Here is a 16,067-nt window from a genome sequence, read left to right on the forward strand (position 1 = left end):
GTGCTTCTCAGCTTCCAGGCAGCAGCTGCAAAGCAATGAGGGGACAATTTCCCCTACTATAGTTGGGCAGTGATGTACCAAGACACTGAGGTTCAGATTCATGTTTAAATACTTGAGCTAGTTAAAGAAATTCTGTTGCAAAGCCAGACCTGAAGTGATTTCCCTAAAATCCAGAGATGCTCACTTCAAAGCGAGGAAGTGATGAGGGAATCTGAAGACATCAGGCCACAGATACCATCTCCACTAGGATACTCCAGCCATCAAGGCAGCTTTCAAATTAAAGGCTGTGCAAACTGCACCTGGATTGCCATAAGCCTTCATGCAAATCCCCTTAGATTTTGCATGCATAACTCGATATTTTATTACTGTTTTAACTGACACTTCTAAGCCCTGAAAACTAGTAAGGGGAGAAGCTAAGTCATTTTAAAACAGCAGGGTAAGCTCCCCCTGCCCACCAGTTGGTACAATTCTTCCACAGCCTGCTGAGCTGCTGCCTCCTTCCAGTGTAGTAAATTTGAGTGTATGGGCCTCGTTTGGTCAATGTCATAACTACTCCTGCAAAACTGAACAGGTCTCCTGGCAAAGATGAGAATGGCTCGGGTAAGGCAGGTTCACTGTCAGCACTAACACAGCATCTGTCAGTGACATTTGGTGTTGGAAAGATCTCAGACCAGAAGTATGAATTGTCACTGGCTCTCAGCAAAGACACTGCAAGTGCCTTTGAAAATCAGGTCTAAGCTGTATTGGACAGCTGAGATCTCCTTGCTGGGGCTCATCAGCTACTTCTGGCAGTGCTGCCTCAGCTGAACCAGGGATTCTCTCCTTCCCCGTTCCATTTCCAGCCCTCTGGATTCAGCGGTCCCTGTTTGGAGAGAAACAGGCAAGAAAAAGACCAGGTTTTTAACCCCTGGAGAGTCTCGGATGTGTTAAAAAAACAAACAACTGAAGAGGCTCGTGTGAAATAGACTTACATGGAGAGCACTCCAACTCCACTATCCTCAGAGGGCTTACTGAATCCTAGAACCATCCTGACTGGGAAAGGCCTCTGAGACCATCAAATCTGTCAAGCCGCACTGCCATGCTCACCGCGAAGCCACGTCCCGAAGCGCCACGGCTCTGTGGCGTGGAACGCCTCCGGTGGTGGGGACTTCACCTCGGCCCCAGCAATCCGTGTCCCTGCAGAGCAAAGCTGAGCCCGCCGCATCACCCGGAGCCGGGATCGCAGCTGCCATGCTGGCTCCTGGATGCCGGCTCGAACAGCCCGAACATCCCTAGCTGCACTCGATCCGCAGCCCCTCGTGTGCGGTGGGAACGAGACCTCACCCAGGCCGTGTTTCGTCACCCGCTTACTCAGGGCTGTCCTGCCTGGCAGCGCGGTGCCCGCGGAAAGCCGAGCTGTCCCCAGCTGTCCCGGGCTGCCGGGCAGGAATTCCTCCCCACTAAAAATAGCGGCCCCGGGGCTGCTGCTGTGCCGGGACCCCCGGCGGGCAGCGGGGCACGGGGGCCGCTCAGGGCACAGCGCTTGCCGGGTGCCAGCCCTGCCTCGCTCCGTCCCGGTGCTGCGGAAATCCCTCGTGTCCGCCGCCCCAGCCAGGCCCCTTCGGCCTGGGAGAGCGGGCAGGAGCAGCCCGGCTCCGGCCCGAGGGGCTGCCCGGGCCCGGCACGGCTCGCCCTTCCCGGAGGTTATTTTGGGCGAGCGGGGCCGGGCTCCAAGGGGCTGCATCGCCTTCGTCCCTCCCCCGACGGCGGCCCCGGCAGAGGAAGTTTTGCCCCACCGAGGAGAGCGGGGACAGGGGGGCGGGACACGCCGCTCTGTGGCACAGGTGAGGGGCGCTGGCTGCCCGTGGGGTCCCCCGCTGCTCCCCGAGGGGATGGAGCAGGGGAGGGAGGGTGAGCGCCGTCCCACGCCCCGGGGCAGAGCGGCGGGGCTGTGCGCGTTCCCTGCTGGGGAACCCGATCGCCCTTTGCCCTCCGTGCCCGCCGTTAACGGGAACCCGATCCCGCTTTGCCCCCCGTGCCCCCGGCCGGCGCTCTGCGCTCCCGCGACGGCAGCAACAGGCTGGGGAGCGGGCGGCGCCCGGAGCCGCCGCTGCGGTAGCGGGGCTGGCAGCGGCTCCCGGGCTCTGGGTCGGGCCGTGGGGCAGCGTGGGGCGCCGGGGGGCAGCGGGAGGCGTGCTGCCCCCGCCCTCCCCCGCACCGTTTAATGGAGCCCCGGTGCGGGCGTGCGGAGGGGGATGCGCGCAGCCGGGGCGGCGGGAGCTGCCCCCTCCAGCCCTCCTCGCTGCCGCGAGCGTAAACCTGCCGCCTCTTCTGCAGTGACGGGGACTCGCGTCCTCCTCCTCCTCCTCCTATCCGCGGCTGCAGCTCAGCTGCTCCATCCCATTATTATTAGGGGAGGATGCGAAAAGAGAAAAACCCAAACCCAACACACCCAAGCAAACAACCCCCCCGAGTCACGGTACCCCCCTCCCCCCGGTCGGTGGGACTTGCAGGACCAGCTGCGCTTCCCTGGCCCTGGGGAGGGGAGGCAGAGCCAGGGAGGCGGGGGAAGGAGGGGGCCGGGGCCAGGCAGACACAGGGAATATCGCTTTTGTCTCCGGCACGGCGAGCGGCGCAGGGGCTCGGTGCTGCGGCTGCCGGAGCCCCCCGCTCCCCGCTCCGCTCCCGCAGGCACCGCGGCGGCTCCGAGGCTCCGCTCCGGGGAGCGGGCAGCTCGCCGGCTCCTCATTTCCCCCCCTTCCCCTGCTCCTGCTGTTATTTCAGCCTTTTCGGCGTAGAGGATCCCCCACACGCACGCACGCTGCCCCCCGCCCGAGGTTTCTTTGGTCCAGCCGGAATTCGCGACGCTCCCGGGGATTTTCCCACCCAAGCTGGGGTCTATGAGCGGGAAGGTGATCAAGCCCAAAGAAGAGAAAGATGCTTCCAAGGGTAAGGCAGGCGCAGCCGCCCCGATAAGCGGCTCGTTCCCCGGCCCGAGCGCGGACAGCCCGGCTCAGCGGGCCGGGAGGGGGGCACGGCTCCGGGGGCGACGGGGCCGCGGCACCGCCGGGGCCGGGCACGGGGGGACCCGGCACGGGAGTTTCCCCGGCCCGCTGAGCCCCGGGCCCCGCGGCGCTGGGGCGTGAGGGGACGAGCTGCCTGCGCCCCGGCGCTGCTCGGCACCCCGGCACGGCTGCGGGGCCCGCTCAATGCGGCACCGGCGGCAGCGGGGCCCCCCCGTTCCCCGCCGGGAGGGGAGGGGGCGGCTCCCGGCCGCCGGGGTACAGGGGTTCCCTGCCGGGGTTCCCTGCCGGGGTACAGGGGTTCCCTGCCGGGGTTCCCTGCCGGGGTGCGGGGTTCCCTGCCGGGGTCCCTGGGGGTCGTGGCCCGCGGTGTCCCCGTGCCCGGCTGCGGGGCTCGGTGTCCCTCGGGCGGTGACCCCGCGGCTCCCCGCACACCCCAGTGTGGTCTCGGACTCCCGGCTGGGGACACCCGGGGGGATTTTGGGCCGGGCCTCCCCGGAGGACCAAAACCTGCTCCTTATTCCCTAGTTCTCTAAAACGGAGTGGGACACTTCCCTGCCGTTTACTCTCTTACAGCCAGAGAGGCCGAATCAAAACAGATAGCCTTTCTATTCCTGATAAAAAGCTTTGTGGTTTCGTGATTTAGAAAATTTAAGTTTAGCAGCTTGAAAAGCTTTTTAAAATATTCTTTTTATGTGAGTTTTTTCCCAGCTCTGTCTTTCCCCTTCTTACTATGTTCTGTCTCCTGTCCAAATCCTTAGCGTTTGCATATTTTTTTTTCTCAGCAACACAATCAACTTCACTACTTAGATGCATTGCAAAACCTTACTTTTTTTTTAGATAAATATGTTTTGCTTTTACATTATATCCTTTAAAGTTGAGTTGGTTTTGATTTTCTTTCATGGTGGCCTTATTGGCTGTATTGTGCTTTAAATAATTTATTAAGCAGTGCAGAACAAAAGATTCCCGCCTTTCTGAGGAATTATTTTGCATGGTTTAGAACTGTGGTATAAGCAAGAAGAAATTGCCATACTTGTGCTATGCTTGCCGGAACGCTTATTTTTAAAATCAAGCTTACATATTCCATTTTGTGCTACGATTACAAGTTTTAATGACACACTCGGTGTCAGAAATCGCTTTGGCACATTTCAGACCAGTGGGACAAAGGCATTTGTGTGTCTGTTCATGAGTCAGTGGTGCCTGAGACGTGCGAGGCTGTGATGTCAGTGCTGACAGGGTAGCAGAAGGTGAATATTCTGAGGCTCCCAGGAAAAGCAGTTGGTGCTGCTACGCTCCCTGGGCTCACAGAAAAACTTTGTGTGTTACCGCGAGTGAAGAGGCACTTGTGGTACGGCAGGAGGAGCCGAGTGTGAGGTGGTTCGTGAGTCATGCTGAGCACCTGTGAAGCCGCTCTTAGAGAGGCTGGGGATGCTGACAAGGAGGTAATATTTACTAGCTCGTGTACAGGCTGCCTGGTCCTCTTCAGCCTCTTGAGCTGTACACAAGAGTAGGAAATGTTTTTTTCCTGGTCTGAATCACCTGAATTCTCTTGGTGATTGCAAGTGTTAATGCTCTTAATGGGAGTGTTTCATTTGGCTCTAGCCATAGTAAACCCAGGCAGTGGGGGGTGGGGTTTTTGGATAAGATTTTTTGGTTTGGATGGATTTTTTATACAATAAAACAGTAATTTGCCTGGAAAGGGTGGGATATAATTTCCTGTGTTTTTCTGCAGGTGTAGAGTGGCACTGGGGTCCTGAGAGAAGGCTCTGTGCTTTTGAGTTAGTTAACCTCTCTTTCAAAGAACCACATAATCATGTTTTGTGGTGGTGATGTTCGTGTACCCCAGTCTGGAAGGTGAGGTGATGCAGTTTGAATACCTGCTGTAAATGCAGGTGTCCCGGGGTCGTGTGTGCCTCCTAAATGTGGAATGCTGCTCAGTGAGAGCATTGCCAGCTTTTCTTACTCCTGAAGCTTTCGTAGGCGTTGCAGGGCCATGCATGAGGTGAGACCTTGCTGTAGCTCTACAGAATATGGGGAGGGCCATGTTCAGCCCAAATGTAGGAGCTGTGCTGTGTATGTTGTTAAAAGACACTTTCTTCCACCAGATTTGGGGTGGCTCTTTGTAGAAAAAACCGATTTATACAGAACATTGAGAGGCCATGGATTTTGCTGGGAGTAAGCACAATCCTGAACAAATACTTAACTGCCTTGCAGTGATTGTTTGCAGTTACATTATGCTTTTGTAAAGCCAGTGGAGTTCTGCAGGTGTTACAGAAGTATAAAAATCTATTTTTAATTAAAATAGTGGGGGTTTTTATGTCTTTCCTGAAGCCAAAGAGGAAGGTAACTGCTTGCTTAAGAGTGTGTTGGTCCCACTTGTAAGTCCTGCCTAGAAACCCAGTGTTGGCTGTGTTTTGCTCAATATCTGCTTGCTTTTAAAAGTGGCTGTGGGCATTTACAATTATCTCTCCTAATCTTAAATAAAGCTCATGGATTAACAGAATGAAGTCAGGGATGTGCACCTTTACTTTCTGCAAGATGCTGCATTAGCTGTGAGTGTGTACCTGTAAGATCATGGCAGATTATGGCACTGATTTCCCCTCCCCCTATTTATTTCAGGTGTGTGAGAGTTGGACAGGTGCAGGCTGCAGTGAGCCCAGCTGTCCTCCCAGCTGCTTCCCAAGGCTGGGCAGTGCTGCTGCTGCTCGGGGGTGAGGCTGCTTGGGGCAGCCAGCAGCTGGTTCCAGGGAGCAGCCTGTCCCCTCTGGGCTGGGCTCATCCTGGCCCAGGTGTCCGTGCCTCTCCCAACGGTGCCCTGTGTCCTGGGGGCAGGAAAGTGGGGGTCTGGAGAAGGACAGCTCAGCGTCCCGCAGTGGGCACTGCTTTTGGGAGCAGCTCAGTGCTCGGGGGATGCTCTGGGTGCATTCCCAGCACAGCAGTGGCACTCACTGATTTTGGGAGCAGCTCAATGCTCAGGGGATGCTCTGGGTGCATTCCCAGCACAGCCATGGTTCACTCACTGGTTTTGGGAGCAGCTCAATGCTCAGGGGTGCTCTGGGTGCATTCCCAGCACAGTGGTGGGCACTGACTGATTTTGGGAGCAGCTCCCCTGCGTTCCCAGCACAGCAGAGCAGTTCCCACCAGGCAGGTTCCTGTCCTGCCACGGAGCTGCTGTGCCCAGACCTCGGCTGTGCCAGGACAGGGAACCCCCCAGAAGTGTTTGCCTTGCACTTTGGGCACAGTGCATCGAGGGTCCCCATCGGTCCTTGGGGCTGTACCAACAGCCTTGGGGCTGTTTTGAATTCCATATTTTTTATCTTCAGTTTGGGGAGAGCTGTGGGGCAGGAGGAGAGCACCGGGCACTGGAGAGGGAGCTGAGGGTGCTGACAGCCCTGTGCCTTGGACCTGGGCCTTAGAGAGCTCGTGCTGGCTGCTGTTACAGCCTGGCTCTTCCACAGGCTGCTGTGCAGTCTGTGTGGCTCCTGTGAGCAAAGTCAAGGTCTGGAGCAGAGAGTCTCAAACCGAATCTGAGGAATGGATTAATCTGCATTTGTGTTCCTTTTTACTGAGGGGATTATGTACTATTGGCTTCCCCGTCAAAGCAGATGCACGGGGATCTTTTCCTGTCACCGTGCTGTCACCACAAGGAACTGGGATAGCTTTGTCCAAAATTCTGATAACCTCAGCCATAAGCAGTGAGAAAATGCAGAGTGTATTTTCTTCTGCAGAAAGCAAAATAGGAGCATTTTTGAAGCTGAAAGCTTCTAATCTGAGAAGAGTGTATTGAAATAGTGACAGTAACAGTGAAGACTCTGGAAGTACAGGTACTATTCTAATTCAGTGACAGCAGAAAACAAAGCACTTAGAGAAATCACTTGGCAGGAAAAATAGAAGTCAGAATGTTGAGGTGTCTATTACTGCTTTTCCTGGCTTTATGGGAATACAGGATAATGCAGCTTATGATTGAAAGGTCTGGAGAAAAGCTGACGAAAATAAAGAAGCTGATCTCAACAGTTATATTTCTATAGTACTGATTCATGAGAAAGTAACTTACTTCAGGGACTGAAGAGGAGCAACATGTAAGCTGACCACGTCTTGGTCTGAGTCCACGGAATCAAAATTAGCAGCAAGTGCAGCCCTGGTGAGAAGGGGGAAGGGAGCACGGTGCCAGCCGCCTCAAGTGCTGCTTGGCCAGCTCAGGTCACAGGCAGGGCATTTCTTTGTCTTTTTGTCAGAAATTTGGGTGCCAGTTCTTCCCATTTCAGACCAAAAGCCCCACCAAACTTCAGCAGCACTGCAGTTTGGGATATGAACTTGAGGATCTGTTCAGGCAGGTGCTTGCCAGCAGCAGATTGGGTCTTTTTGTGGTCAGTTGGTGTTGCTGACTTACACATCAGAAGGTGTGTTTGTGCAGTAAACTCTGAATGGCACCAGAGTGTTAACCACAGTGCTTTTGTGTTGTTCACTGCACACTGGAAACCTCAGAGGCTGAGATGCCAGGTTTCACTTTGAATAGATGCATTGCCCGCTGGAAAGGGGCAGCCACAGTGACCATCCCATCCTGGGTACAGTGCTCAGGTCACAATAGCTGCTCAGGGCTTGGCTGAGGCCCTGAGCCGTTCAGAACTGCCTCTGACACCACTGGCAGTTCTGTGCCTGCCTGTGGCATTGCCTCTGATTAGTGGGTGGTTGTTAATGTGCCCATGCTTGGAATATTTACAGTAACTACCTCCTGTTCTGACTCATTATCTGGGGCTGGCTCTGGTTCCACAAACGACAGTAACTGTCTATAAAAGAAACATCCTTCCCTCTCAATCCCAAGACAGTGACCCTCACATATGTTGATAAAACGTCAGCAACTAAAAAGTGGAAGCAGTCTTGAGATGAAAATGCCAGCACATTTGTGCTGATGCTCTTGAATGGTTTTCAGTGTTGAGGAAATCCACAGCAAGGCAGGATTTCCAGGGACAAGCTCCGCACTCTGGGGTGTGTTAGTGCTGGTTCTTGTGTGGCTGCTGTCCATGCCAAGAGCTCATCTTGTACAGAAGGTAGTAAAACTCATCTTTTTTTTTGTTTCTAAAGGAAAACTTAGTAATAGTTGCTTCTTGGCAGATGCCAAATCTCATTTTCAAAGGAGAAACTCCCAGGCAGATGAAGCCTGGAGGACGAGCAGCCCCACAGAGCAGAGGGGGAGCACCAGCAGCCTCAGCAGATGCATAAGAATTTGCATGGCTTAGGCTTCTGGTGTCTCTGGTCTGTGGCCACCCACAGAGCACTGGAGACTTGTCATTAACTGTGCTTGTGCCATCTACTGAGATTTCCTGCCAGGCACTGCTCTTACCCCTGTGCTTTGGGAATGGAGTGCTGCAGGGTAGCCTTGGGTCGATGAATGTTCATTTTCTGCTCCTGTTCCTCATTGTGTGTTAGTGCTGAAGTGTCTTGAAGAAGACACAGCTGCAGAGTTGTGTGAAAAACCTCCTCAGGAGCGAAGACAGGGCAAGTCCAGTTCCTCAGCTCCTACAAGCACTGAATCCATGCTTAAATCCATGTATAAAATCCTCTGTAAATCTGGAGGTGTCCTGTGTACAAACAAAACATTTGTAACTCCAAGAGGACAAGCCTCACATCCTGGACAACCTCTAGCTGAGCATTTTCAGACCAGGATTTTTGTGTTCATGAATATTGGAGAGGAGCTGCCCTGTTGGTGGCTGGATGCTCTCACAGATTCCGTGGTCTCAGATCTCCTCTGTGGGACTCAAGGTTTCTTAGCCACTCCTGTCCCCGTTAGCTGAGCCTGCCTCTAGGGCTTGTGTAGCCCAAACAGTTTTTCCTTCCTCAAGTGCATTTGACCTAGAAAGACTCCCTCCTCTTCCCAAAACATGTCTTGGTCAAGCTTACATGAAAACGCATGTTAAAAACCAAAATGAGACAACTGTGGTATATATGTTATTTACAATAATCCTTTTATTTTTGTGTGTGGTAACCTGGGTAAAGGGTTTTGTGAATTGCCTGGTTTCCTGCTCAATATTTGTATTGTGTTGCTGAGTGAAATGAAGGCGAAAATAATTTGAATTGCACCCTCAGGCAGGTAACAATTCAGTTCTTTTCATGAAGAGAGTGTAAAGTGAGACTGTTCTCCACTTAATTAGTTTTGTGAGAGTGATGTATAAGGCAAGGTCAGTGCTAAAGGAAGAAAGGGCTGGCATGGATTGAGCACTGCTTACGTTGTTTGAATAATTAGAGCATCACTGTGAGGTGGGAGGGAGCAGAGCGCAGAAATGAAGTGGGAAGAAGAGATATTCCTGAAATAGCAATCGAATTGCCATTGATCTGGGCTGCATTGCATGTACACAGTTCAAGATTGACTAAATCTGAGCTAGTGGTGCTTTGTTACCTGTGGCACTGGTTGTGCTTGCAGCTGAAGTGAAGGTGTATTTACAGAGTTCCTCTGCTCTGTGGCCCAGGGAATCTCTAGATGCTTTTCAAAAGCTGGGGTTTGACATAATTGATACAAGGCTCTCTTGGTTGCTTTGAGAATAAATTCTTTAACCAGCGCTTGAGATCTTTGATACACGTGCATTTAGTTACCACCCAGTTCAGGATGAATTTCTGCTGTGTTGGAGGGATCAGATCAGAGGTGGCCGTTGTGTAATCCCCCTGTGACCTGTGTGCTCCGCAGGCATGTGCTTTGGGTGTCACTGTGTGAAGTGACAGCTTCACCTCAGGCCAGCACGGGGGGTGCAGCAGCACTGCTGCCCTGCTCTGTCCCTGTCCTTGGGGGTGCAGCAGCAGCACTGCTGCCCTGCTCTGTCCCTGTCCCTGGGGGTGCAGCAGCAGCCCTGCTGCCCTGCTCTGGGTGTCCTGTCCCTGTCCCTGGGGGTGCAGCAGCAGCCCTGCTGCCCTGCTCTGGGTGTCCTGTCCCTGTCCCTGGGGGTGAAACAGCCCTGCTGCCCTGCTCTGTCCCTGTCCCTGGGGGTGCAGCAGCAGCCCTGCTGCCCTGCTCTGGGTGTCCTGTCCCTGTCCCTGGGGGTGCAGCAGCAGCCCTGCTGCCCTGCTCTGGGTGCTCTGTCCCTGTGGCCTTTGGCAGCTGGGACTGACATCTCAGGGGTGGCATGTCACAGAGCAGTCCAGTCCTGTCTGATCATCCCTCCCCTGAAAACATACCGAGGTGGCACCAGGGCTGCTGCCAGGGCTGCTGAGCCTTTGTGGAACCTTGTGGAACCGCGTGGGACGTGCTGGAAGCCTCTGGGGCAGCCCTGCTGTCACCTCACAGAGAGCCATGGCAGGGACACACAGCTCAGCGTGGGGACAGCGAGGGCTGGTGGCTCAGCCCTCTGCTGACAAAGGTGATGGGCGACTTCCCTTCTCACCAGGCAGGAGCTGGCAGTTCCCTCTCTCATGGCCACAGGTGACCATTCCCATGTGCTGGTGGCTTCCCAGGGACTGCACAGCAGAGGTGACAGCCATCAGCTTCCAGGACCTTCACTCAGGTTCTAGCCACTCAGTTTAATTGTAGAAGTTTAGGAGTTCTGAGCCACTTTCCCCTGCCCCTCCAGCCTGTTTATTCAAATCCAGTGGTAATTAGCACTCATCTAATTGTTTTATTTTTCTGTTCATTTTGTGTATGGAGTCACAGAATGGTCCTCACTGGGAGGGAGCACTGGAGCTCCTCCAGTCCAGGCTGCTGCTGAAGTGGGATCTCCTGACACATCACTCAGGACTCTGTCCAGACAGCTTTTGAGGACCTCCAGGAAGGGGGAATCAGGAGTTTTCAGAGTTTTTGCTCTTCTGTTAGCTTTTTGCTCAAATTTTAGAAATTCCTGGTTTTCTTTAAATGGCAGGAAAAAGCACAGGACATTTTTTTCTTGCATGAAATGCAAAGATACAATAGAAAGTATGAAAGACCTGGAGAGGAAAGCCAGGAGGTGGGGCAGGGGAGAGAGGCAGCAGCAGGAGGGAGCAGTGCAGCCTGAGCTGCAGGTGATGCCCAGCACAGCTCTGCTCTGCTCACACCTGGCTCACACTCTCACCTGCCCAGCAGACACACGGCAGGGCAGAGATCCCTTCTGAGTTTGTTCTTCCAGCACTTTCCAAGATGTAGGTGCCTTTCTCTTCCCTTGTGTCTCTTACGTAGTACGTGTCACTGCTACTGGCCACAGTGTTCAAGTAGCTGAGGCTGATTTAATTCCACACATTGTCAGTGTGCTGTCAAACTGCTTACACAGAAACATTTTTCCTTTGGCTTTTACGTCTGCTGTGGAGTTCTGTGCAGCTATCTTGTATGTTCAGTACACACGTGAAATTCTTATGTTGCTCTTACATCTCAGTTTGCCCAAGCTGTGTACAGTACTGCCTGGAAAATGAGAAACGTTTTAATTGTAATTATACACAGTGCTCCGAACTGCTGTCACTTACACTTTGTTCCTCCGAGTGCTGCAGGAGAATAAGAAGCCAGGATGGACCCAGTTGTCTCTGCAAGCCATTGTCACTTCTTGTGGGGTGCAGAGCTGGAGTACCTGATCCCTGAAAGTCTTCCCTAGTGAAATAAAGGTGTGGGGGTATTTTGGGGAGCTGCGGTAGTGGTGGGGATGACAGGGGTGTGCATTTCCTAAGGGAAATGACGTGTAGTTGTGTGAGGCCATCAGGTATCCAGGTGCCCCTTCCTGGCCACGCTGTCGCTGCTCCTGCTGCAGGAGAGCCCCTGCTGCTGTACACCAGTGCAGCTTTGTCATGTGCTCTGCTTTACGTTGGCTTCTCATCTTGCATAGCAGTGACTGAACGTTCAGAGACTGCCAAAAATAGCTGACTGCTTTCAAGTGATTGGGCAAGGAGAGCTGGAGTCACTTTCATCTGCTGCTCTTCTCCTCTTCCCGCTCTCCCCGTGTTTGCTTTCTGAGCAGAGGATATTGGGGTTTCGTTTGTTTTGGCGGAACTCAATAAAAGGTGCTAAAAGTGAAGTAAGTCAAGAGGGAACAAATGGCAAGGCTCTTCTTGATCACCTCCTGGGGAGGCTACAGCAGCAGAAAGTCAGGAGTCTGACTCCAGCTGCAAAGAGGTTTTTGGGGTGAAGTGTGACCTGTTTCAGACCCCTCCAAGGTCAGCATACTGCCTGGCCAGGAGGCTGGACGAGGAATGTCTGCTCTGGCTGGTACCTGGCTGCTGGCCACACAGAGCTGTGGTACTTGGCCACTGGAGAGTGCATACGTGGTCTCCTTGGCTGGAGGAGGGCTTGGGGTGTTTGTTTTGGGGTTGGGTTTCATGTTGTTTGTTTGGTTTGGTTTTTGTTTTCCTTTTCAGGTCATCAGTGCAAACCCCGCTTTTCAAGTTCTGTTTGTATAGTTGTGTCCTTGGGAGGAATTTCTATCCCATGATTTCTGGGGTGTTGGGGATTAGTGTAAATGACTGTTGTGGTGAACTCTCCGTGTGTGGAAACACGAGGCTTGACTCCATTTCAGAAGGCTGATTTATTATGTTAAATATTATATTGAAATACTACATTAAACTATACTAAAAGAACAGAGAGATCAGAAGGCTACAACAAGAACAGAATAGAATAACAAAAATCCTGTGACTGCTCACAGCCTTGGCACAGGTGGCTGTGGTTGGTCATCAATGGAAAACAATCCACATGGACCAATCATGGATGCACCTGTTGCATTCCACAGCAGCAGATAGTAATTGTTTACATTTCTCTCCTGAGGCTCCTCAGCTTCTCAGGAGAGGAAAAATCCCAGCAAAGGATTTTTCATAATATCATGGCTACAAGTGACAGTCTCTTTGTAAGGGATATCCCGTTGGTAGGAGATGGAGAGCAGTGAAAGCTTTATAGGCAGTGACCCAGTAACTCCTGCACAAGGAGAGAACAGCATGGAAGACAGGAGAAAGATGGACTTGGACTTTTTCCTAGTAGTTCATTTAAGAACAGTAGATGCTCTTGTTTAGGGATGCTTAATTTAAGTGGCAGCAATTAATGACTGTAGAGGAGGAAAGGATTATGCAGAGCTGTGAAAGTTGTCAGTTCTTTTCATGGCAACTTTCAGGGTTTAAAAATTTGAATTTCCTTCCCCACTAGGACATAAGCAAAACTTCTTTGAGGCTTCTCAGGAAAAATAGTCACACTGGAGCTATTTTAAGGAAAAAGACCTGTCAGGTTTTCCATCCCTGTCCTTGTTCCACCCTTGGTCTGAAAAGACCTCCCGTCAAAACTGAAATGTTTTTGCAAGACTTTTGAGTATGATCAGAAAAATTAGGCCTTTCTGAACAATGTTAGGAAGAGATTTTAAAATACATAAAGCTGAAAAAAAGCAGGGTTTCGAGTCAGTGCTGTGGAGGATGGCTGGAAGCTCAGTAGCGAGGTGGTGAGGCTGTGCCTTTGGGTCTGGAAGTGGTTTTGTTTCACTCCACATTTGATCATGAAGGATGGACTTTAAATGGCTTTGTGGAATGAATAAGAGGTGCCAGCCTGAGAATGGAAGGGGGAGAAAGTGTGGAGCAGCAGCAGGAGAAAGCAAATTCTGTGAGACTGAATGATGGAAAATTAGCTTTGAGAAGTCTCTGGAGAGCACAAGGCAGCTGAAGAATGTAATGGAAGAGGAGATATTGTGGGTGTAACTCGTAGTAATATCAGACTGCAGGGAAAGCACACAGGTTTCACAGCCTGAAATGGTGCAGAAAAGACTTGACAATCTGTCCTGCAAGGCGCCAAACATCTCTACTTCCCATTTACCCAAAACCTGTTAGCGCTCTGCTTTGGGCCCCTCTCAGTGAGTGCTGGATATTCTTGTCATGCCGTGCTCCCACTATCACAAATTCTTACGTTCAGTGCATTTCAGGAGCCGCTGAGTGTGCGTGAGGCAGTTGAGTGAGTGACAAAAGGCTTCTGAGAGAAATGAAGAAAACCTAGCAGACTTTGCTCGCTGAGGCTCAGTGTGAGCGAGCTGTTTGTCAGGCCGTGCCTCTGTCACTGCCACGGGATGGATAACACATTGCTCTTCCTTCACAGAGCTGGGGAGAGCATTGCTCTTAACTCATCCACAACGCTTGCACTCTCTGTAAAACCCTCTTCTTTTATATGGCTTTTCTCAAAGTGCTTTTGCCTCCTCAGTCACATCTCTGATTACTGTTCTTACTGCTGCTGTAAGCATTTTAAACTGTCCCTGTGCATGTGATGGGTTTGAATAACTACTGTAAGAGACTTTGATAGATCACCGGTGTTTATGTGGGTGGCACCTTCTGAAGAACAGAACCTGAGCCAGTACTGTCCTGGCAGGTTAGACTGAAAGATGATTTCTGCTGCTCACTACCAGCCTTGCTGAACCAAATCCTCAGTGGAAGTGTGATAGGCTTTGCACTTCACGGTGCTGACCGCTGTTGTGATGAATATTTTAAATGCTCCTTTTTCCCCAGTTTTTTTCTTTATAAAAAGTGTGTGAGGGGGGTTGTGTTGAATCAATGTTCTAAGATAAGCCTGAAGATTGCTAGAATGAACTGCAATTTAGAGGCTTGATTCTGCAGTATGGGATTACTGAAGTATGTAAGAGAAACGCATTTGGTTCCTGAAGTCTGATCTTGCAGCAGAAAACTGTGCTGGTGAATAAAAGGGAGCAGAATCCTGTGTTTAGTTTGCATCCTCAGAGATTGCCTGAGAGATGCTGTGAACTGAAACAGTGTGGTTTGAAGTTTTACCCTGTCCTGTGCTGGATGTCCTTGAAGGCAGCTGCTGCCTCTCCAGTTCTGCTGTATTTTGGTTGTTGGTGCTTCAAAATTTGGCTTTGGGAATTATGCTGTACCATTCAGTCTCTTGCATTATCTTCATCTTTATCTGCTTCTTATTTATGTTTTACCTTTATTCACAAGCATAGGATTATTGACTCAAAGGTCTTGAAGGATCATGAACACCTTGGTAAATACGGTGAAAATGAACAGTCTTTAAAAGGTGGTGGCATCAATTTTTGACCCAGTCAAAATACCAGCACAAAACCTGGAAATGTTAGTTTTATGTGCATTTTCCATTCAGCACTCAGATCTGCAGTGTGCTGGCTCTGTGTTTCACTGTGTGGAGAGAGCTGCTGGTGCTGTATAATTCTAGCTGCCACTGCTGTGATCAGTGAGCAGGTTCTTTCTGTGCAGCATGACTGTAGGCTCAGGACCCTGGCTGCTCTATGGCAACCATCGTGGGCTGGCTGAGGCTCAGCTGGGCTAGCACAGCTCTCAGAGCACCAGGCACTGGGAGGCTTCAGATCAGACTGTGGCAACAAACCACATCTGCCCTTGTTTCTGAGCTTTCAGACCCCGCAGCAGTGAAGCTGGCTGCCCTAGTGTGCCCAGCTTTATTTCCCAAGATGTAATTTAATCTATTCCTTGCTCACTGACTTGAGTAAATCAATTAAAACTTGCGTGTGTGTGTGTGTGTGTAACAAGGCTTTGACATAAGGTAATTGATCAGGACGTGCAGACATATGAGGAAGGCGTGAGACAGATTTTAAAGCAGAAGACAGAAACGTGGTGGTGAAGTCTCCTTTGATGTGGTGTGGTGGTAGCTAAATTCCCATCTTGTGTAGTAACAGGCTTTTCTCTGGCTGCTGTGGTGTTAAACACTCCTCTTTGCACATATCCAGGTTAATCTTTTTTCAGCTTGTCCTTTTGGAAATGCATCACGTCTCCATCCTTTTCACTTTGTCTGGAAGGGAGGTTAAGGATGGGACTCTCAAAATGCAAAGACTATCAGCTGTCCACCTCTTTCAGCAGGCCAATATAGTTCACTAATTAATTACCTCCTGCACCTTGGCTACCTCTGGAAACTGGTCCCTTTTGAGTTCCTCTGCCTCTGTGGGGTGCTGTCCCCACAAGCTGGGATGACAAACATGTGAATCCTTCCTGTGCTGCTCCAAGTGCCGCATGAGCCACAAGGACCGACTTTAGGTCAGCCTGAAGCATCGGAGGGTGCAGCTGAAAGGGAGTGAGCACCTTGCCAGGCTTTCCTGCCAGGACAAGTCCTCCCTTACCCCAGAAGGGACAGTGGTGTGTGGGCACAGCTGCCCAGGTGCGTGAGAGTGGCAGGAGTGG

General features: G+C 51.6%; 1 protein-coding gene across 4 annotated transcripts in view; it reads left to right on the forward strand.

Moving 5' to 3' along the window:
• Positions 1-1,437: 1,437 nt before the first annotated feature.
• The window catches only part of FGF13 (fibroblast growth factor 13), a 193,229-nt gene continuing 178,599 nt past the window's right edge, over positions 1,438-16,067 (forward strand). The window contains exons 1-2 of one of the 4 annotated variants that reach the window (XM_041396399.1): positions 1,438-1,823; positions 2,764-2,928. In XM_041396399.1, the coding sequence (XP_041252333.1) occupies positions 2,880-2,928 (49 nt within the window). In that variant the 5' untranslated portion in view covers positions 1,438-1,823; positions 2,764-2,879. Of the gene's footprint in view, positions 1,824-2,520; positions 2,929-11,842; positions 11,960-16,067 lie in introns of those variants that run through there. The other 3 variants (XM_041396398.1, XM_041396401.1, XM_041396402.1) reach the window with 3 other exon arrangements.

The sequence above is a fragment of the Onychostruthus taczanowskii genome, unplaced genomic scaffold (genome assembly GCF_017590055.1).
Source record: "Onychostruthus taczanowskii isolate IOZ18803 unplaced genomic scaffold, ASM1759005v1 scaffold13, whole genome shotgun sequence".
Classification (NCBI taxonomy): Eukaryota; Metazoa; Chordata; class Aves; order Passeriformes; family Passeridae; genus Onychostruthus; species Onychostruthus taczanowskii.